Here is a 24,292-nt window from a genome sequence, read left to right on the forward strand (position 1 = left end):
GGCAAGTTTCATGCGTGTTTTCGAATATCTATATCAACATTTGATTACATACTAGCCCAGTGTAACCCCATTAATCAAAATCAAATTTTATTGTTTTTGAGTAATACAACTCATAACATGAGTTAGGCACAATATAGAAAAATTAACTAAATTATTAACTAAATACAAATCTGTGTAACCCCATTAATCCTAGCAGTTACTTTAAGGTAAGAAATTCAAAATAAATAAAAATAAATAGAAATATATGCAGATAAAAAGAAATTAGTCAATTAAAAAAACACAATAATTTTATTAAATCACTACACCATGATTTGTCGTAAATTAATGTTATTCAGCTGAAAAACTGGAGTAGTACGACGCTACAGAAGAAGGATTGGAAAATTCATTCTGATCAGAAGTAGTAGGACGTGAAAATGTAATTTAATTTTGCCTATTATTTAGATGAAAGTTAGCATTAAGGGAATGAGAACCAAATTAAATGTAGCAAAAATTACCTGAATTCTCCATTAACTACTAATTGTTAAATAATTTTAACTATTAATTATTAAAAACTATTGTAGCTTCGCTAATATTATGGTTCCACAGAGGTTTCTTTAGACAAACTAAACCAATAAATGTATAATATTCATAACCTATGAGCAATAACCTTTAAAAATTGAGCGCGATGAGAGCGAAGATATTAAACATGTCATAACGCTTTGCTCTATCTTCGCTTTGCACTCCACTATGCGCGGTCCCATACGGTTAACTTGGGTTTGTTTTCGCCGCTTTGCTCGCCGCTCCACTATGTTTCCAGCCTAAGAATGTATATATTCTTCTTGTGTAATATTGGAAATTGAATTTTTACATGAAGATATGTTTATTGAGTTCGAAAAAAAAGAAGTATTTCTTTGTGAATATGAGATGTGTTCAAATTTTGTACACATTGTGATTTACCACTTAGATTTTTAAAAGAAAATTCAATGAAGAGCTTTTCTTGTATAGGGCGGTGGGTAGACTTACTTTTAGTTAAGTTTTCAATTTATTGTAAAATTCTACGTATACAATAAAAAAGAAAGAAAGGTTAAATGTGTAGCTAGCAGTATCGCATTACTGAATGAATTTTTCTCATTTAATGGCTCCTACGATTGGTCTAAATTTTGAACTTACATCCCATTTAGATCTGTAAACTTTTGTATGAATAGTTTTTCTCGGAGAAATTGTTTTTTAAGGCATTTTGAGGACAGATGGGAGTAGTTCTCTCTACTCTTGTAATTTCTGTGAAATGCGCAGTTTGACAATCGATTATAATATTGGTTTAAAATTCTAAGTTTGGAAATGTATTAGGTTAGAACCTTAGTAGGAATCGTATGAAGTAAAAGTCGTAAGTTTTCACATGAGTTTTAAATTTAAGAATCGTATAACAATGGCATTGGCAGACTTTCGCAAACCCTATTTGGATTTATAAACTGGTTAAATCTCTACAGTAATGCGCCACTAATGTGAAGCACTCCCAGCCAGAAAGTAAATCCAGGATTAGGGAAACTACAATTACGCTTTGGGCAGAGTATTGTCCAGATTTCATTGTAGTCTTGATTTCAAACGGTACTAGCCTTTGATGTTTCGGTTTTTGACAATAGCCTAGAATACTATAATCTAGGCTTTGCAGTGACAATAATAGTGAACGGTCAGCCTAGCAGGGGTCTCGTTATTATGCTGTGAGTAAATATGGCCATTACTGTAAAATTTCCTCCATCATTAGACACATCATCAATTCTTCAAATTTGATGATTAGATAGTCATATACAGATTTTAGATTTGGTTATAGGGTTTGAATACATTTTCTGTTTATTTTTATTTTTCATATTTCCATCAACGACACCTATAATTTGTTAGTCGGAAGTAAAGTGCTCCTGAAAAGAATAGATAGCATATTAATTATTGTTTATCTCACCTTTTCCAAAAAGTAAATTGGTTAATCTCGAGATTCCAGCTTTTTATAAATTTTTTTTTTCGAGGGTTAGGGTATAAAGGGCCAAGACCATCAGCGCTAAGATTTATTGTGGTGCTGGGTTCAATTTTAAGGCCTTGGATTCTATTTAATATGAAAACTTTTTTACTTAGGTACGCTTGCTTGTCACCTGCATCGATGACACCTATAATTTGGTAGTTGGACTTACAAGTGCTCCTGCAAAAAGTAGGCATTACTTTATTGTATGCCAAGGGTTGACTCAATCTGTGTCTTACCATTAGTTACATATTTTTCTTCTCACTTTTTTCCAAAATTTAAGTTGCTGGATCATCTCCTAGGCTCGCGAAATGCGACAGATAAATTTCCACGCACCATCACTTTTAGATTACATGTTTAAGTCCACTGAACATTTATTTACTTCATTTCAGGTTAAAACACCAAAACGAACATTTCACCGTAATGCTAGAGGTCCTTTCTCTTCCGGAAAAGTAAATGGAAATGCCAAGTTTCAGATGTGCAAAGATTTTACAGTTTATTGGGCTCAAGATACCGGACAATCTCTCAGCCGAGAAGCTTAGCATTGGGGGCGGAAGAAAGTATCAGATTTTTAAATCAAGACTCGTCACGGCCATCCAGCTCTTTTTGTAATTAAAATTGTTTTGAAGATAAATTATAACTTATTAAAATTTAATTTTGGTTGATGGAACTTTCTATTGGATTTATTAAAAGAGGAAGATTATTAAAAGCCGCAGAGGAACTAATAAAGCACGGTTTTAATTTCATGCTTAATTTAGCGATAAGTTCACTAATTAATTTGTCCTACTGTTACGAGTATAGTGCTTGTTTCTGAAACATGCGCTTAAACTTAGTACTGTTATCATGAAAAGATCTGTATTTTCTAGATTTTAAACATTTCTAAGTCATGGCTTTAAAAAATATTAAATCGCGTCAAACGTCACTTCCAGAGTTAGTGTGAGAAGGCTTTGTTTCCGGCTGCCCTCAGATTTAAAATAGAGATATGAGCGTGGGATTTAAAAAAAAAAAAACTACTTTTTTTGTGACATAACCATGATTAAAAACAGAGGATTAGCTGTGTTGGTAGTTGATACTGGTGGATTCCCACGCTGAGGTTCAAATCCAGCTGGCTGGCCCTTAAATTTTTCTCTTCCTAGGAGCTTCTTATAGCTCACTATCCGCTGATGGGTCTCTGACGCCTTAAAAAATTATGATCCTGATCTCCTGATCTTGTTGCAAGCGCGAAGAATACCTGCCCAAGGTGCACCACAGGTGTTAACCTCTCTTCAGCAGTATGGATTTCTTGGGTTTTCAAGTCCAAGTCCTTCGCAAATGAATTCGTTCTAAACAAGTTCTAAGCATGAAACTCTAATTTAAAACATCTTCACAGAGAATACTGATTCGTGCGGGGTTTTGTGGATGCTACGATATCATGCTTCCTACCTCCGTAACATTTTATTATAGAATTATAAATCATATTTTTTAATAAAAATTCTTACTCTTTTTTAATAAGCTTTGCCCAAAATTATCAATTATGTACAAAAGTACGGGCTCATCATCACCATAATATTTTATCAACAGCGAAACATAATGGTCCTTCTTTATTAAATTTATGCTAAGACATTGTATTTTAAAATGAAGAAAGTCAAATATAAAATTAGATTGTGCCATATTAAAAACTGATTCACTACAGATACCTATAGATTGGTTGGGCATTGTTCAATACTTGACATTCCAGTTCTAAACCGTTATACTACTACTAGATATCCTGCCAAGATTGCACAACATAGTTATCCTGATTTGCCTATCTTCACTGGAGGTCTATAATTATTATCCATTTCCTTTTTATTTTTTTTTTTTTCTATACTAATCTTCCGGTTATATTAACCAATTGATGTGAGCAGTAAATAACCACTTTAAAACTGCTATCTAGAATGGTGCTCTTCTGTAGCCCTAGAGCAACTGTAAATCATGATATTTTCGTTTTGGTTGGTAAAATGCATTAGTCTTGGTTAACCTTACAAAGGTGAACTAGTGATGTAATAAGGATCAAAGTCGTGACCGGGCTATCTATTAGCAGGAAGCTTCTAGAATCTTCGTAAATTTATTACAGGTTCCTCCCTCCCCCTCCTTGATCCTAGAAAGTGAGGGTGGGTGTGTGTCATGGGAACTCTGTAACTCCTCGTAACACGAAATTGCAGCAAGTTTAAACTTTAGGTGTATACTTAGGTATACACTTGGGAACTAATAGCAATCAAATCCTTACTGCATTATTATCCACCTTTTTTTTTACTCCTTGATATTTTATTGAAAAAAATATTTAAAAAAATTTATATAACATGGAACACTCACTGCAAACATTAGTAATGACCTGGAAGTGATCAAGTAACTTCGAAATTGCTTCAGGTAATCTTATAGACAAGCAGAATAAAGCTTGATAAGACCTCTTGAACATCCAAAGTTAGATGATAATCTTAGGAGGGATGATTTGCGAGGAATCGGTCAAATAAAACAACTCGTCTCTTTGCCAACGTTTCGACAAATATATTGTCCTCTTCAGGGCGTGGCTATGCGGGTTGGTTGAGTTATAGAAACTGTAACTCAAATCAGTTTCTGTAACTCAACCAACCCGCATAGCCACGCCCTGAAGAGGACAATATATTTGACGAAACGTTGGCAAAGAGACGAGTTGTTTTATTTGACCGATTCCTCGCAAATCATCCATCCTAAGTTTAACAATTTACGGTCACGAAACCAATATATTCTTAGATGATAATCCAAAATGTTGAAAGATATTCATTATTGTACCACAGAATTCTGAAGTTGTACTCCGGATGATAGATTTTAGCCGAAACCATTGCCTTATCATCTTCTCAGCTCCTTTATAAGAGATTATTTGAGATATTTATTCTAACATAAATATAGATAAAGGGAAAAAATATTTCGGGATAATGATTGTTTTTTCGAGTTCAAAGGACTTCAAATCTCCTAATTCCATTGATAAATTAAAATTTCAATTTTCCTTGTTTTTACGCTCAGTAGTAGAATGAATACAAATATTAGAATCGACCTAATTTATTATATGAATCAGCATTGTGTGATTATCTTTTGCATATGTATATATATTATAACCCAGCTTGAAGGTTATCTACTTTCTTGATAGTCACTGCTTATCGTTTATAAAAAATATATTGAATAAATATAAATACACTTATGTTGCCGCCATGATGCCATTAACATTAGTCACGAAGGGTCACTTTTTTATTTTTTTGAATTCTCTCTTACTCTGCTCTGAGAACGTGTTGTAAGGTTTTGATTTTCAGTTTTCCACGTTAATTTCTGAGTTGCGGTCACTTCTATGTTTAAAAAAAGGAAAAAAAAAACTTTCTATAAATAAACTCAGCGTTATGGTTGAGCGGACATGACTAAGAATCATAAGTAACGTAACTTCGTTCTCGGTTTGCTTTGTAAAGTTTATTTTAGGCTTTTGTAAAAACATCTAAACATTTATCTATTGTAATTTATTTTTACTGCTTCCTTATGTTCTTAAATGTCTTTTTTCATAGGGAAGGTTGCAAGAAGTTATTTATGTTTAAGTTTGATCTATTGTGATAGATTGATGTGGAATGAATGCAATAATTAGTTAATATTTTATAAGACTAAATTCTGTGCAACATGAAAATCTGTTCACTTCAAACAAAACATCGTTCTTAAAAAAACTTAGAAAGCATATAAAATCTATTCTTAAAAGTTGTACTTTGGTTACTTTGTTGCAAATTGCTAACAAACACCCAATTGTATTCTTAAATATAATGTAAAATTTGAGCTTCCAACGTATTTAAACAAGAACCTCCAAATTAATTTGTTTGCGGCGAAATAGTTTTAAACAAGTTGATAGATTTTTATTTGAATCCGCAGGATAAGATGTTTCCAAAACATTGTTAATGCCATTAAAAAAAAAAAAAAAAAAAAACTTAAAACAAAAAAAAGTTTCTGCAAAGTCGAACTTCAGATTGCCGAATTTCGACCAAAACGTTCGTATTAATTTTTTGAGATGTATTCATATTAATTTACGGCAACACCATTTTATTATTTGATAGGAGACCTAAACTTACTTTCTGTGAGTAAACAATTTCAAGAAACAAAAATAAAAAAATGACAAGATCGCAATATGAGAATAATAAAAGAAAAATAAAAAGTCTAGTCTATTTTACCAGGGGGATTCTTTTTGTATAAGTTGGCAATTATGCTGGCATTGGCAATAAAATGGCTGTCACTCATCTTATACAATACGTTTTGTTTTGTAGGTTAAATTGGATTGTAATGAAGTAGTTTACGGTGTGTTGATAATTTATCAAACATAAGTAGCTATGAAATTTAAAACAATCAGCAAGGATTTTATTAATTTCAAAGTCGTGCATCAAACAAATTGGAAATTATTTCTTAGCGTTACAAGTCGGAATTCAATGTCTTGGGTTCAACATCAATGGAATTATTCAAAATAATGTTTTCAGAAGAAAACTGGAGAAAGATTAAACTAACTCTTATTTTAACAGGTGAGTTCATATAAATTTGTATTTTAGTCAGCAATGTATTTGCCTCATGCAGATGTTCTATACAATTTAATTAGGTCATGCATGCTGTTTAAAAGTTAGTTTTATAGTATAATGTAGTAGTCTATCACAAAGTATAGCTTTTTAATGTTAGCCCATTTAAGGTTTACTAGCTACTGAGAATAGAAAAGAAGTAACAAAACACAAGTTGATAAACAAAATAATGTGAATAGAACATAGAATACCTTAACGAATGTTTAGTTTCTTTAAATAGTTTTTGTTCTACAATTTGGACAAGATTTATTGTTTCGTAACTGGGTAGTGTGCATACTTAAAAAAAACTGTTATCCATTTGTGACTTCTTTTTGCACACAATATATGCGGCAGTTTGAAATAATTTTTTTAAGTGTTCTCTTATCTTTAACAAAACTGTAATTTAGTTTAGGTCCACTTTCATGTTTCTATAACAGTGTTCAGCTAGTTTGAATCGTGTTGCATCAGTAATAGATGCTCATTTAGTTTGTATTTTTTACTTGTTCGTTTTGTTCTGCTGAATATTAAAGCGAAGTACCGTTTCGGGGTTGATTTTATTTTGATTTCATGAAAGTCGCAACTCTTAACATGAGTTTAGCTCTTCAATAATTTTCATTTCTTCCATTCTAAGCTACCCGATTTTGCTTATTCAATTGCAATTTTTGTTTTGCTACAACTCTGCATTGCCCAGTTAACACATCTGCATGACGTTGTTTCTCTTCTCACTCCAGGATGACCCTGGATTCTACTCTCACCTATTCTCTCCAAGTATCCAACCATTACAGTGTATCACGTTATGACTAGCAGATGCCATCCTTATCCGCACTAATAACCCCAGCAGTCTATTTCTATTGCGTTTAATTCCAGCTCCATGTTTTTTCACTTTCTCTTTTTGACGCTCTTTAATAATTTTAGTGTGAAAGTTTGGCCTAAATTTCTTGTACTTCTAGGCTATCTAATAGACCACCTTTTCTGCAATACAACGAGGTTGCTGTTTTAAATTTCTGATGATTTCCTGTGTGATAGAACCACCAAATGTTATTTATTTTGAAATCGTACATTAGGCGACCTTTTAGGTCATAGTTTAACCTCATTCTTCCCTTATAATCCCCCCCACTTAAAAGTAGTTCGCCGAAAAAAATTTTGCTGACAGGTTATTTAATTACAATCATTTTTAGGAATGAAAGAAAATAATTTTAACCTTTCGGGTCATTTGCATGAAATAAATTAATTAATAAATAATACGCAAAATAGCCGTAAAATGTGGCACCCTTGTATCCCACGCGATGGTAACTGGTCTTGACAGTGCTTGTCCTGTAGTAGACAACTGAGGAAATCTATTTTCCATTCAGATCATCCATTTCCTGGAGGCTCATTATTTTTATAATTATTACAAATATTTGAAATGAAGTTATTTTCAAATTAAATACTACGTAAATGTGGAGTTGTTAACGCCGTATTATTGTGCCGTGCAGTATCATGTTAAAATTTAATCGTCGGGAACATGGTGGAGACAAGGTAGGTAGGTTGGTGTTTTTATTCATGCCTTTAAGCATTATTACATCTCATTAACCAGAGGTTGTTGTACATTGTACATTTGAATAAGCAAGTCTATCTACCGTGTACAGTAACGGGGTCTTTCTCTCTCTTCGTCTGCTCGGTCCATTGTACCATGGGAATGAGGCTAACTGGGGCTAGTGTCTTGGAAATTCTCCGTTTAGTTTTTGTGCTTGTGTTCAACCAGCTGTATTTTAGGCCCCGTTGTTGTTTTTTTTTGAAGTCTTGCTGTTGCATGTTCAACAACGGACTGTGGGCAGTTAAGGTGTATGTGCAAACATCAGTGCGTTCTGTGCGCATGTCGCATCGCCACTCTTTTCGTCGAGACTTCCTATCTCCCTTCGAAGCGCCTACATTTTCCTGGCGTGCAGCTTGTCCCCCCTACTCGAAGCGTGCTTGTGTACAGACCCACAACTAATAGCTGTTTACCGTGCATATTAATCACTTAATACTGAAACCAAACAAAAACTAAATTACCAAAGTCATCACTCATCTAAAAAGCTTCTGCTTCCCACCTGTTAACACCATTGTTTGACAGCACTAGTTGCTTTCTCCTGCCTTCAACGCTTAAAAGTATTTTTTTTTTTCAAATTAAATAATTTTTATTAGAAATTAATTACCCTATTATTTCAAATTAGTTCATTATTTTAATAGACTCTCTGCTCAGAATGTTGCTCTTCCATTTTATTCCGTCTTAGCATGTTTACTGCATCCCTGAACGGATTCGAACTTTCATCTATTGAGGTAATTAATTTTAATTAATTAATTAATTTTAATTTCGCAACATCAGACCCAAAGATCTCATTATTAATTTACTTCCAAATTGAATTAAAGGTGTCTTTTTATTTATTTATTTATTTTTGTTTTTCTTAATTTATAGGTTTGCGAAACGTGAACATTAGTGAAGTAGAAATCTCTATTCCAACCTCTGATGATGAATGAATGATTGGAACCGGTCAGGGATACAATAAACATGCGTGCTACGACGGAAATAAAATCAAAGACATTATCCAGCGTTGCGGAGCTAATAATATTTTCACTGTTCAGTTCAGTGAACTGTACTTTATCTATATCGCCTAAAACGGAAAATGGATCGCAATTCTTCGTAAGGATTTACTCTTAATAAAAAAAATAATAAAATAAAATAAACTAGGATAAGAATTGAAGGTATTAGGAGAGAGTTCCTAGGGGAGTTATTAAAGTAAACATTCAATTATGGTTGATAGATTGACCACTAGGTAAGCAAGCAATTGAATACAATTACGAGCTGTTTAGTCAAATAAAAAAGCGAACGGTTACCAGTTTTTAAGAGAAGTATTATATAATATAAGGGGTAACCCAGGGAAAACAGTTTTAAGGTAGTTACGTTATTATTAGTTATAATTAAGTGTTTTTATTTTACTTTGTGTGAAATTGGTGGAAACCCTAGGTAATTATGGCTTAGAAGGATGTACTTAGTAAGCCCTATATGTATGTACTACTACTTAAAGTCCATTATCTAATATGTTGATTTTTATTTTTTTCGGTATTCTAAGTTGGGCGGGCCGTGACTGTGAGCTCGCTGGTGTAGGCCGATAGATAGACCTTGCTTCTTGGTGGGTCGTTGAACTCCAGGTTTTTCTGTGTAGTCAGATCGTGGAGCTTGACCATCTCTATTCTCTTCTATGATTGGGGCAAGCAGGTCTTTGCTCATATATCTCCATTGTAACTGCTATAAGCTAAACAGAATTTTGTGAAAATTCTAAGAAATGTTCATTACTTGAATTTTAATGTTGGAATTCATTGTTTTTACCAGAAATTGACTAATCCGGAAGTAGATTATAATTTTGGTCCAAAATTAATCGAGTTCTTTCCAAACATCACAGAAGATATATTTTTGAGTTTCCATTTATCATTTTCTTGATTTTAGCTGCACCGCTTTTCTTCACTGTACCAGAATACAATAACCTTTTAAGATTGAAACCTTATATTTTGGTTTCCTAGACCAAGGAATTGGAACAAAAACAAAAAAAAATCAGTTTGATTTTGACTCTCACGACTATCTTTAGCATCTAACTCATTCATAATCTTCTAACTCCCCCCAATACGTGAATCATATTTCATGCTTGCCAATATAATAAATTTTTTAAATATCGTATTTTACAATAAAGTGATTCTTTACAGGAAAACCTATCGATATCCAGGAAATTGATTTAAAACTAATTTTTCTCGATAAATGCGGATAATATCGCTGGTTTTCGTTCGTCTTTGCTTTTTATTGCATTTCTGATGGAGTTCGGACTTCCGCCCATCATCAGAGAGTCAATTTCATACATCAATTTACAAAATTCTTTTTTTTTTCTGACTCAGCGGATATTTCCTAGATAAAAAAAGTGATCCCATTATTTTTCCTTACCCATTTTAGGGGAACCATAATTCTGCCATCACCTTGACTAGTACAAAAAATTTTACTTTAATTTAAGTGAATGCATGAAATATTTTAAATTCTTACCCACGTGGCAAACGTGTGTAATTCAAGGACAACCGGATCAATGTAGGCTGTGGGGTCTGATTTTGTCCCGAGTGTATATATGCGTTCTTATGCGAGTCACAGGTACAGTACCTGTAATAGATTGGGTGGCCCCTCACTGGTAAATTCCATTTTATTTTATTTTTTTCTCCAATATTATTTTTCCCATTCTGTCCTGTCCTGCCTGTAAAAACCTTTTTTTGGTCCCTTTATTTGTTGACAATAGATCGTATTTGTAGTATAGAGGGCTTTTGTACCTATTTCTCAGGTATTTTTCTAATAACCACTAAAAGACGCCTCCTTCCGAATTTCCGGTCTAGAAAACTTGCAGAATGAATGCTTTTTTTAAATGCAGTTTTCAAAGTCGAAAAGTGTTAGTTAGTATTTATTTATTTTTTTAAGAAATAGTTTTAGATAAACTGGATATTTATCAACTCTTATTTTATTAAAAAATTTTAAGTATTCATTTTTATTGACTTCAAATTACCAATCACTATAGATTAGTTACATGGGTATGTAATTTGTAATTTATTCTATGTAAGAAGTTACACAGTTACATGTAACTATCAAGTTTAGTACCTTGTCCAGACTATAAAACTTGGTTTGTCTGTCTGTGCGAGGCAGAGAGAGGATACATTTTTTATTCTTTTTAATAAGTTTCTGGTCCAACTTCTTCGTTTATTTAAATTAAATTTATTTGACAATTTTTTGTTTCTTTTTAATATTATCTTAATTCGAGTCGTATTTTATAGCTCTTCTTTTAATTGAATCAAAACAAGCCCAGATGTCTGATAATTTGGAATTCTTCTTTGGAATTGGGTACATCAGTTTGTTTAATGGTTGTAGCTTTGAGACGTAGTTATTTTTGGTTGGTTCTTATGTTGAGATTCTTATCTAAAGATAAGAAGATTGACTTGTATAGCCATTATCTTAATTTAAAGTGTTAGTCAAATATTTTTCCATTTATTTGCTCATTTTTATTCTGCCCGGAAAGAGAAGGAACTGCGATCGAGGTAGCTTTTCTATTTGAATTTTTCCCGGAAATGTCCCATTTTATGACGGATGAGTAATAAATTGGTTTTTTCTCTCTCTCTCTTCTTGTTTATGCAATTTCCGGTTCATGCTCCTTCAAGAATCGGACGCAATATTTTTATTTCGTAATGTACTGCAAGTAAGGCCCAATAAGATCTTGAGAAACACCAGAGAAGTTAATACTCGATTCTATATTTTACCATTCAGTACAGTTTCGAGCAAAAATTCATTCTTAATTCAATTGTCTTTATTTTAGAACTCTTTACCTCCATATTTAATCAATAAAACAACAATAGCATCACTTAAATCTGATTTTTATGTTTATAATTTTAATGAAGCTGTTAAAAGATGGCTGTAACTGATAAGTTTAGCCTTATTTATTTATATTTTTTATTATTTAAATTTAATTTATTGAATATTAGTAATTTTCAAGTTTATATTTGTTGTATCAGTTTTGCGTAGAATTTAAATAATAGATCGTCTAATGATTTAAAATTCATAAATAATTACAGGAATGGAATTATTTTTGTCCATACAAAAGGACATTTGGGCCTTTAGTGAAAAAAAATTTGCACTGCTGGCAAAATCTAGAGTCAGCTGTATTGGACACGAGTTAGGGAGAGATATTGGCACGTGGAACAATATACATGTATGGGTGTCGTCGTGCCCATCTGCCTCTTTCTTTGGCTTTTTGTTATCTGTTGTGTGAGTGTGCAGCATGTGGGTGCAGCTTATTCTGTGCAACGAGCCGCTCATCGTTTGTATTTGTTACACCACACCTGTGTCGTCTATACTTGATATCGATCATTCATTTGATTTGACATGAAACTGTTTGTGATCGTTTACGTCCATTGTTTTTCTAAGAACGGTACAGCGGTACCTGTCGTTTAAAACAAAACTATTTGAAATATAATTAATAGTTCTGTTTTAGAGAAGGTCAAAAGACCTTCACCATATGGTGGCGAATTATTTTGTACGAGTCATGATTTCTGGCAGAACGCGATCAATAACTTTAATGGAATGAGCAATAAAAATAGTTTTATTAAAAAATAAGGCTTCTACGAAAAAAATACATGTCTACTTCAGCATACTTTCGTTCATCATATTTTCAAAGAATTTGGATTAAAATGAAGAAAAAAAAAAATTATTTTTTAACATTATAAAGGAAATATTTTTATATTTCCTTTATAATACTGCCTAACCACTTCCGCCTGCTCTATTTTGCGACATATCACCTGTAATAGACAACTTGTTTATGCTGCAGGACCACTAAATGGGCACATTTAATTACGTAATAAACAAATTTAATCCACGTTCCCATGATATAACCTCTTCTTTGGCTCTATTTATTCATTTTTATTTACGTCAACATTCTTACACTTTTATTACAGACAGCATCCGGTTCAATGAAGTTCAATGAAGAGAAAAATCTAAGGGGCCTAACAGCTGGATTTGAACCCAGAATGTCCGCGTCGCTGTCCAGTATTCAGCTAACCATTGAGCTAATCTGTTTTCCTCTTCAGTGCTATATTGTTTCCGATTCTATATACGGCAAAGAAGTTAACCTAGATTCTACCGCACTGGTGAGCGTACTAAAAATAAAAAAAAAGATTGAGGAGGCATGGTATTTTACCTCCATATTTGGTTTTAGAACATTATATATACTTTTCTGTAATTTGAAGCAATATTACATTTTCTTATTATTTTATTAATGGCAAATGGCGCTGTTATAAAAAAAAGTATTTTTATATTAATAGCATTACGTCAGTCGAGTCACCCTTAGATCTAAGAAGAATCCCGGTAATATTCTTACTTAATTTATTATTGCGTATGAAGTGGTAAAGGTAAGAGGGAACCGTAAACTTAGACCTTATACTTACGCTATGTAACCTACTTTTAGGTTATCTTTTATTTTACCAGTCGTAACACGCATATTTATTGTATTCTTGACTGGTTTCGCATTTTCATCCATAATCAGAGGTGATTAATCAATCTAGTATAGAGAATTTCGACTTCACTTATTCCCCAATCTTTCTGTAAAGCTCTTCTTCTCTTTTTTACTCTGTATGCTCATGGCGAAAAAGTTCTGCGTGGTAATAACTACGGTGAGCACATAGCCTGTGTTGTTGGTAGCAGTGTGTAAGTCTGGTAAAGCTCGGGGAGTAGACCTGATAATCAACCTGAGCAACCTACTCTTATACTAATCTGCAGCAAGGCAACGCTGCTTCGACAAAGCAAGCTCAAGCATTGCATAGGCACAAACAGAAAAAACAAAAAAACATCTGCCTAACCCGTTGCAGTATTACAGGAGTAGCTTATTTTCTCGAAACCAATTACGGATTCTTGGCAAAGCGACGGAAATAATTTTCCCAAAATTGTCAGCCGGAAATGTCTTAATTAAACCATTTTAAATGTAATTTTGTGCAATAAGTGCAACAACTTTTTTTTGAAGATTGTTTTTTTACCAAATAACTGAAATTACGTACGATTCAGTAAAATACCTTCTGAAACTGAGTATTTCCGGGGCGAACTCTGCATGCTTCTTTCTGGTAGTAATTATTCAAATATAGTTCCAATTTTTCTGAAACTTTGTGAACGAAATCTCGTTTACTTTCAAGATTATTGTTTGATAACTTGTTTCTATATAGGGAAGTCAAACTATTTGGTAGAAGACTAGAAGAGAATTTATTTGTTTTGAAGGAATAACACCAGATAATCGAAAGAAATGGTTAAATTGTCTGGTTATTCCCGGTTCAGATAACTGGATTATATCTGGACGAAAAACGTTCAATAAAAGAAGTAAAAGTTCTTTATGCTTGGCACCCCTTCTTCCACAGATCGTCCAAAACTATATACCGGATAAGGACATCACCATTTCCTCTGCACTGCAGAGACCGGAAGTGAAAACTGAGAGAAACAGCGAAGAAAGTGTATTGTTCTCCCCCAGTCTTGTCTGAGCACATAAATCTTTCACTCCCAGTCTACTGTTTGGATTTACTCTTCTATTATATAAATGTAACTTTATCAGACAACATTTGAGGTGTGCGAAATGTGAACAGTTTCGAGTCTGACGCGGTTACACGATGATTTCTAGTATTTCTACTTGCTGAAGGTGATGCTGTACTCCAACTGGTGAGAGACCCAACTGGTGGCCTCCATTGCATGCACAAATAGGTTCTTCTATTGATTCGTTCTAGACTATTATGTACATTATGTGTGGTGGGGTCCAGAATGAGTCACCATGTTCTGACTTTTCGCCACATTTGTCCCTTTTCCTCCTGTATTTTATATCAAATTAGGGTACGTAAAGGAGATCCACTCTTCTGGAGTTAGGCCGCACCCTCTCTCTCTTCAAACCTAGTATATTCTTGAGTTTCAATTCATTTAACTGCAATTATAGTTTATTTAATTTATGGAAGATTAATTTCTATTTAAATTTCCATAATATTCTGCGATTTTTGAGGAGTTTTGGTTTAATCTCTTGCACGCTATTTTGGGCTTGTAATGTAAGTCTTTGATAATTTTCTCCTATACTGAAAAATAACGTGCATCGCACGTCTACTAAATTTTCTGAGATACTGTGTGCTACTTGCTACATTTTATTATTTTTCGTGTTGGTAATACTGTACTTCAACTCTTAACTAAACAACCGTTATTCAAATTGTGAAATTAATGCAATTACACGAGAACTGCCTTTTTTATTTAGTCGTACATACTTAGATTTATAACGGTATAATAAATTAACACCTGGTCAGTATAATAATAGTTTCAGGCGCTACTTTAGCCGTGCGGTTAGAGGCGAGACCAGTAAAGCTAATATGTATTGTGGTACTGGGTTCCGTTCCCGGTCTTAGGCCTTGGATTTTATTTAATGGATGATAAAAGAAATTTACAGTAAAGTATGTTTGCTAGTCGCCTCCGTCCACGACACCTAATTGGTATTTGGACGTTAAGCCCCGCCTGAAAAAATAGGCGATTACTTTACTTTTTAATAATAGTTTCATTGTTATTTTTAGTAAGTATTATCCTTATTCAGATCCCGAAAATGGATAATGGATAGTGAAGGTAGTGGATATTATTGGACCACTCTCAAAAAGAAAGCCAGCAATGATTAGCGAGGGTGGAGGAGACTGGGTAGTGAATCCAGCGATATTGTATGTTCATTTCGGGGGAAATACAAAATCTAGAATTTCAGACGAAGAAGATGGAACTGTTTTGGATGTGGAAAAATGAACCAAATAATAATTACAAGTATGGCATCTCTCATAAATTCAACTCTGTTAACCGAACTGGAGTTATAGAACCCATTTTAGACTGTGTTTCTTTGGTAGCGAGCTTCCGAATATGAGTATTTTTGAAATTTTAAATACTTTCTGATTCCCTGTTGTCAAAACAATTTCTAATACGTTTTTTTTTTCTCTGTATTTTGCAGATGGGCGGTTAGGAACATGATACGATGAAGAATTCTAATGTAAAGAATCCTAACGTAAAGAACAGGCGCCATAATGAAGGATGTTGCTCTGTTAATTTTGCCAAAAATTTCTTCCATGTATACAATTTCATTTTCTTTGTGAGTAGACTTTATTTTATTTATTTTTTTTAAATTTATTATTTATTTATTTATAAAGGCGCATCAAAATCTGAGATTATAGTCTCTGGACAGTCTTTTCTCACTGTTCATGGCCAGCCTTTCCTAACCTACAGCTGGGAGGAAAAAAAAGTATAACAAATATACTACAAACTGTGGACGCACGTACGGACAAACATATTAAGTAAACAGGACAGGCACGCATGCGCGTGGGTGTGTTGTGAGTGAGAACGAGCCTTAGAACCGCCTACACATACACAGCTTTCCAAACAGTAAAAATACCCTTTTACGATTATTGTCAACCGTATTCAAACGGGGTGGATGGAGGGGCTCTATTACAAACGTCATTACGATGGTACGCATTTTTTTTGTTGTCCACGTAAGTTAGTTATATACGTATATACGTATATATGGACCCCATAAAACTGTAAAAACAGAAAAAAACCTGTAATCATGTAAACATATATATCTATATATGTACACAAAAGGAGTAGGTTTCAACATAAATGACTGTTATTTCTTCTTTGTTTATTTTTATCATCATTTGTTTCGTAAGTTTTTAACATTTAAATGTTTCTGTAAGTTTAAATGTTTACTTCGTTTTTACATTGAGTATAACGCTATCTGTTATCTCCAATTAACGCATTACTCTTTCCTCTTAATGGAGTGACGAAGAAATTTCATTTTGATTAAAGTAATTTTCAAAGTTAACTTTTTACCGGAAGTACTGGTTTTGATGTCTTAATTAATTTAAAAAAAAAAAAAGATCTTTAAAGAAATTTAAGTAAATATTTCCATTAACCAATTGTGAGTAAATTTTATTTTTGGTTATGCTGAGTAACAGCTGGTGATTTGGTCGGCAGTGGAGATGGGTTCGACTAAAGTAAGGCTCCGCCCCTCTCCTCACAGCTGTAACACCATTACTGGCAAAACTATTTTGTTAACCTTAATTAACAAGTTCGTGAGAGATTTCACAACTTTAACAAGCTTCGGGGATAATGGACACAGCTACAAACAGACAATCTTTCTCTCCTTGTAAATTAACGTACATCGTATATGGGCTTGTCCTTTATATTCAGTTCTTTTTGGTGTTAAGTTCAAGAGTTTATGGAATTTATCTCTTTGTAATAAATGAACTCTCTCTCTCTCTCTCTTTCTCTCGCCCACTCTGCATTACGTAAAGGGAAGTAGTGTGATCGTGTCAAATAAGCTCGATTATGAGTTCAGTATCCGGAAATATCCATGTCCTGAATCCAAAACAGTCATTTTTACGAATTAATCTGATAGTATGTTAGTCTGTGTATAATTTCCGCATAAGTCCATAACGAATATTCGCAGGAAGTTCTAAAAAGCTGAATTTGAATCCGGTTTCTCCACGTTGGAAGCCAGTATACGCTATCCATTGAACCCTATTCCTCTCCCCTCTTCAGATCACTTATTTCCGGTGAAAATTTTATTTGTTCAATTTTTACGTAAATACACGCCACTTTTTCCGTTTTTTTTTTTTAAACATTAATAGAAAGTTAAATAGAGGGGCATGCATAATGTATCTATTGAATAATTAAAAACAAAAAAATAACTGGGTCGCAGTTATACTCTGCAACGATGCTTGTTAGGCTGTTTAATATTCACACAACAGGTGGTTCCCCCTCCACTATCCGCTTTAAATTAAAAAAAAGAAAAGAAGAAGGCCTATCATTATCGGGAACACAACAATTGGCAATTTAATTTCCAGCCAATTAACAGAACAGAGAGGGGAGTTCTTAAATTAGTTTTCATGTTTTCATTTTGTTAATGATTACTTAATTAAGGTTAGTTGGCTTTAATTTCTTTAATAGGTGAATTAGTGCTCTGCCTAGGTTTGTTCTGCGTGCTTAAGAGCGTGTTTTTGTTCATAGGGAGTTGATCATTTATTTCGTTCTGCGTGAAAGGGATTTAAAGAAAGAGAAAAATTCTGTAGTATCTCTAATTCCTGGTACTAAGAATTACTGGAATCACGCAGGAATTCGAATTTAGATTTTACCGGAAATACCTCGTCTATTTTAAACAAGGGATTTTTATAAATACAATCAACTTAGAAGACAATCCATTGACAAAACGTCCGCAACTATTAGATTACTTGGATGACGCTCTAAAATTGTCCATAGAACTCTAAAACGATTGATGTACAATACTATATCCTTAAATCTATGTGGACTTTAGGATTAGAGCTATGGGGTTTCAGCCAAACCTAAAAAACTTACAGACTGTACAGGACTTGTTCTTGCGGTGAATGAGAAGGTGGCGCAACTATTCCCGAAGTCCCCCCCACACGACCAAGGGGAACTCTTACCATCGTCCCTGCTTTTACCACGACCACCACGAAACCTTTCTCCAACTTGTGAACCTGAAGACAGAACTCCAACGGGCCGATACACGATCTCGAGACTCTGTCTCCTATTTTAAGGCCTAGAATGGTCACAATGGCCCAGCCATGCCCAGCTCATGACTTACCGGTTTCTCTACACCCTCCTGGTGTCAGCTTTGGCTTACTACACCATTCCAGGTGAGACGGTTTTTCCGTACACGACGTCCCCTATTAGTCGCCTCTTACTACAGGCAGGGGATACCGTGGGGACTATTCTCACCTGGTCCCACACGGAGAAGACTCTGTACAGACAGTCAAAGCTACTCGCGACAGATAGTTGATGCTTCTTTCTTATTCTTCACAAACGACCTCAACATCCCCATTCGTACACCAACTCACCAAGATTAAATATCCACAAGTTCCATACTGCTCTCTCCACTTGCTCTAATCCTCTTGTACTGTCTCTCGCCTCCTCTGTCACCCCTAACAATCCTCGCCGACTTAATCGTCAGTATTTCCGGGACTTCCTTGACGTCTTAAGATCATCGTAACATAAAGTGCTACCGCATTTTAGTTTCTCTCCTCTCCTGCTCTTCACGCAACTATTTACATCATCGCCATCTTACTTACTTATTGCATATATTTATAATAATAGTAAATTACTAAATAAATTGTTTAAAAAAATATATTGCTAGTGAACCCAAAATGAAGAGACGATTTTAGAAGAGGTTCGTTATTTAAAATTCCCTTTTAAATACGATTTCAGTTTAATTTTCCAATCCTATCATTTGCATAATACTATGAGGGCGGACTTAAATGAACTTAAAATGTACTGGAAAGTAGAAGGGAACTGTTCAGCTTTTCCTAAACTTGAACTATGTTTACGAAGGATTTTCCATCTTTATTGTAATCGTTTTTCTTGGGAAATTCATTATAGCGCAATGAAAATATTGAGTTAGCTGATTCATTTTATTTTCTTTGGTTTTTTTTATGCAGAAATAGTTTGAACAAAGAGTTCTAACTATATTTATGACTAATAATTAACAGTATTTCCTTTTTTTTAAAAAATGATGAAATTCTTTGTTGAATTATTGCTTCAATGAAATAAAAAAAGATTGTAACTTTCTTTGGAATTCTTTTATACATTTTTATTTTTAAACAGTGACTCAGAAGTTACGGTGAAAAAGAAATTAAAAATGCCCTTTGCAATCATTTATACTGCTGATCACCAATTATAGATGGTAAATTCATTGTCACTGATTGGTTTAAAGGCGTAAAATTTGATTGTAGGAGCCGTATGTACGAGAATCTTATTTTCTCTCCCTTCTGACGGAGTCTGCGCAATGGTTCTGGGTTAATGATCCTGTCGAGAGAAGAGGCCTATTGTTGTACGATTCCTTGCAGTTCTAGTAGGACAAACCTGGACCAGTCTTCCAACTAGCATCCCAGACTAGAATCCTGATTCCAAATTTTAGTCTCTTCTACTTCTTCTTAAGATCACGGCAATGAAGAGAACAACCGTTCCTTTCAAGATTTATAAAGTAATAACGGAACTAACAACATATTTTGCATTTCTCAATCGTGAAGCACATCTTGTGTGGTTCTGTATATATATGTAGCCAAATCAGATCTGAATGAAAGCTAAATGTTAATGACCCGGATTCTGTTATATCTGCCACCACCACCACTGCGCCCCCTGTCTAGGCCGCCAATGATGCAGACTCCCAGCCAGTCAGCAGATTACAGAGAGGGCAGGCAATACTCCGGGGGGGGGGAGACTACCAGTGTTTGTTGTTTAGTCGTCTGGTCTGCATTCTTAGAAGTTCTCACGTGCATTAATTTGCAATTATGCACATTTTTTTGTAATATTTATTATGCACTTTAATGTCTTTTAACTGAAATTGTGTTTTTTTTTTCATCCACGCTTTTGTTTAATTGAAATGATTGAAATTGCAAACAGTGCTGTGTTTGCATTGTTCACTCTATTACTTCCGCTAATGGCTAAAAAAAAGAAGTGTTACGTATTAAAATGTTTTGAAATTGAATATTTTTTTTTTCAATTAAAATAGGTGATTTGAGAAATATGTGAGAGAAAAAGAAGTTTTTCTGCAACCATGTAGGAATGTTCTCATTACTCAATTAAAATCAGCTGTGTAATGCCCAACTTTACCTCACTAGTGGGGAAAAATTCCCATTAGTGTCACTTTCCTCACTAGTGAGTGAAAAAACTTTATTGTGTTTCCTTGATGTAAGAAGTTTTGTTATTAAATATTTTCTATAAAACTTTAATAAGCTTATTTAAATTGATGTTGTCTAAATACTTAAAAAACGAATATTAAAAAAATAAAATAAAAATAATATTTTAATAAATAATTAGATATTTTTAATTATAACAGTTAAAAAGGTTATAGGGTTACCTTATAGAAATTTAAAATGGATTCTAGTGATGCCTGTTTAGTTTTTTTTTTTTAGTTAATAACCCTAATGGTTGCAGAAAAAATATAATATTTAACTCGAGTGTAAAGTATTTTCCTCACACTCGGCAATTTGCACTTGCTTCGCTCGCTCGTGCGTGCAAACCCCGCCTCGTGTGAGGAAAAGTACTACTTTCCGCACTTGTTAAATAAATAACTATTTTCTGCGTGTGTGTGTGTATGTATGTGTGGAAACATATCCAGCAGAACTCACAGGAAGCTGAACGTTTAATCATTAAGCTCCACGTTTAAACTAGAGAGCATTCGTACTGTAACTTACAAACGGAAGTACCATTGAATGATTCGTTCACTGTTTTGAGTATCTCATGCAAATGGCTCCTACGACGTTCTTTTAACTTTTAACTATCTTTTAAAGTGAAAAAAAGTAAAGTAATTGCCTATTTTTTCAGGCAGGCTTTACGTCCAACTACCATATTAGGTGTCGTGGACTGAGCCGACTAGCAAACATACTTTACTATAAATTTCTCATATTAACCATTAAATATCATACAAGACCTAGACCGGCAATTGAAACCACTAACCAACAATACATCTTAGCTTTGCGGGTCTAGTATCTATCCGCCTAACATACTTTACTATAAATTTCTCATATTAACCATTAAATAAAATCCAAGACCTAGACTGAGGAATCGAATCCACTATCCAACAATACATCTTAGCTTTGCGGGTCTAGCCTATAACCGCCTAACATACTTTACTATAAATTTCTCATATTAACCATTAAACAGAATACAAGACCTAGACCGGCAATCGAATCCACTAACCAACATTACACCTTAGCTTTGCGGGTCTTGTTTAATTTTTATTTATTTAATTTTTTTGTGTAACGCAGAACAGGCGTTTCTATTTTTAAGTAAAACCTTCACAAAAGATGCAGTGTTTACGGTTGATTTGGCCAGAATCCAGGTTGTTATTTGCGTTGATCTTATTTCCCACTTCTATTTTCTTTTGCAACTCCTAAACCATCATCAGTTACTAATTTCACCCAGCTTAAGTGGAAATACTACGATTATACGGTAATTTGGATTTTCACGTTTTACGTATTGAAATACTTTCGAGTTAGAAATAAAATATGTTTTTTTTTTTACAAATTAGTCAATGTAAGATGAGTTCTTCGAACTTTGAAAATAGCCAGAAATCCAAAAATGGTCCATTCAGATGCAACCGTTGGTGGGGGAGGGGCAAGCTTTTTCGTTTTAAACTTCTGTATTAATTATGATCGATTATGTTTTACAGTTTTGGTCCAGGTTTTCCTAAAATTTGTACTTTTTAGTGATAGTACGTTCTCAGTAAACAAGTTTATCAGAAAGCGTGTGTAGATAAAATAAAGTTTTTCGATTGGCTAAACAAAATATAATTAACCTTCAGCAGAATTTTTTTTTATCTAACTAGTTGATGTTATTTTGTCCAACAGAAAAACTTTACTGTGTTATTAGCTGGTTAGAATACCAATTAACCTTGATGCAGTGGAATAATGATTGAAAGGAATTACGTAATAGGAGTAAAGTTGATTTGCATATTTAAAAATATGCACACGCTGTTCGCTATTTCTTTTAAAGATTGTGAAATTGGTGGTTATCTTTTCTCTGGTTTATGAGTGTGTTAATCAGGAATCAATATTTTATTTAGGAAGGAAGTATAGCAATAAACTCGTTAGAGAACTGTGCAAGCTATTTGCTATGTGGCTCCCCAGTGGTAGTTGGACCGGTGCCCACGTCACAGATTCAAATATATAACCAGTGTGTTTTCTTTTAAGCTGTTTACGTATAAGATTTTGTTTTATTGTTGATATTATTATTTCTAAATTTATAGGGCACGTAAACATTTGAGGTTATTAGCACTCTCAGAGCCTTTTCAGTGCACTGCCGGGGTCTCCGTCAGTGTTTTCTCGATTCTTTAGCCTCTTTTTTTATTTTACAAATTTTTTTTTTTGTAGGATATTCCTTATGCTGGTGAAGGAATCATGAAAGTTTCCTATTTCACGATCATGTTCTACAAAGAGAAACATAGAGGGGAAAAAATGGCAATCAGAATTTTGTTTTTATATTAATTATTTAAAAAATGATTTAAGGCGCGTCAACATCTAAGGTTATTGGCGCCCGGAGCTTTTTTTTTAGTGCCCTGCCGGCCTCCGGACAGTGTTCTCTCCATCAGCGGACAGTGAGCTGTAAGAAGCTCCTAGGAAGAGAAAAAATCTAAGGGTCAGCAGCTGGATTTGAAACTCGGGACCTCCGCGTGGGGAGTCCAGTACGCTAACCGCATAGCTAATTCCTTCCCCTCCCTCACCTATCTCTGGTACACTGGTACACCTATGATAGCTTTTGGACATAATAAGCCCAAATTTTTCGAACTAAGAGAACCTCAACTTGTGCGGTGTAGAGGTAACAGGAAGTGAATTAATTATTATTTATTAATAACAAATATTTTGAACGGAAATGATCTCTTTCAGAGAAGCCTACCCCTTCATCATCGCTCCCCACCAGAACTTCATCTGGTCTACAAGTATTTCTAATCGGAAATAAGACTATTATTAATGGAGCAAGGAGAAATAAAACGCACTACTCCATCGTTTCCTCTAATTACAGAGCGGTAAATTAAAAAGCCCTTGTTTTTGTTATTCTCGAAGAATGATACATATTTAATAGTCGAATTAAGTATTCCTGTATTATTATAATTCGTGGGATAGTTCTATTATTAATGGTGGGAGATATGATCTGTTATTAGGATTTCTAACTTTATAACAGAAATATTTTTTATTTTAATTATATTTGTATTTCATTGCATTGCTCTGATTCGATCCTTGTGAGAGCCTCGATGATTCGTTCGAATAACCGAAGAATCGTTGCATTCGATCTAGCTACCTACAAATGAGTTTCACCCGGAAGTAAATATTTACAAGTTCCCAGAAAGAAAGAGAGAAAAGTTTTTTTGTACAAAAAATTCTCAAACCGGAAGTATGGACTATTCCCTTCTGGTTTAATTTAATTCTTCGTAAAAAAAAAAAAAAAAAATGATTTATACTAGAGTAGTATTTCCGATCCTGAATCTGTAACTTTAGTCAATAGTTGCGCCAAAAGAATGAATTACGTGTTGTAAAGGGTTGTACTTATGGGGTGGAGCGAGGAGGTTACAGATCTGGTTAACTCAGGTGTTTTTTTTTTTTTTTTTTTGTGGGTGCGTAGTATTTCTTGGGCGGATAATGGTGTAGGCGT

General features: G+C 33.9%; 1 protein-coding gene across 13 annotated transcripts in view; it reads left to right on the forward strand.

Moving 5' to 3' along the window:
* The window catches only part of LOC141461352 (CD151 antigen-like), a 106,548-nt gene that overhangs the window by 47,022 nt on the left and 35,234 nt on the right, over positions 1-24,292 (forward strand). For 8 of the 13 annotated variants that reach the window (XM_074142339.1, XM_074142342.1, XM_074142341.1 and 5 more), the window contains 6 exons: positions 2,380-2,595; positions 6,274-6,522; positions 8,764-8,853; positions 8,990-9,214; positions 13,042-13,233; positions 16,083-16,220. In XM_074142339.1, the coding sequence (XP_073998440.1) occupies positions 16,107-16,220 (114 nt within the window). In that variant the 5' untranslated portion in view covers positions 2,380-2,595; positions 6,274-6,522; positions 8,764-8,853; ... (1 more) ...; positions 13,042-13,233; positions 16,083-16,106. The remainder of the gene's footprint in view (positions 1-2,379; positions 2,596-6,273; positions 6,523-8,763; positions 8,854-8,989; positions 9,215-13,041; positions 13,234-16,082; positions 16,221-24,292) is intronic. The other 5 variants (XM_074142334.1, XM_074142346.1, XM_074142335.1 and 2 more) reach the window with 5 other exon arrangements.

This window comes from Rhodnius prolixus, unplaced genomic scaffold (genome assembly GCF_049639745.1).
Source record: "Rhodnius prolixus isolate KJV_2025 unplaced genomic scaffold, Rpr scaffold_6, whole genome shotgun sequence".
In the NCBI taxonomy this organism is placed as follows: domain Eukaryota; kingdom Metazoa; phylum Arthropoda; class Insecta; order Hemiptera; family Reduviidae; genus Rhodnius; species Rhodnius prolixus.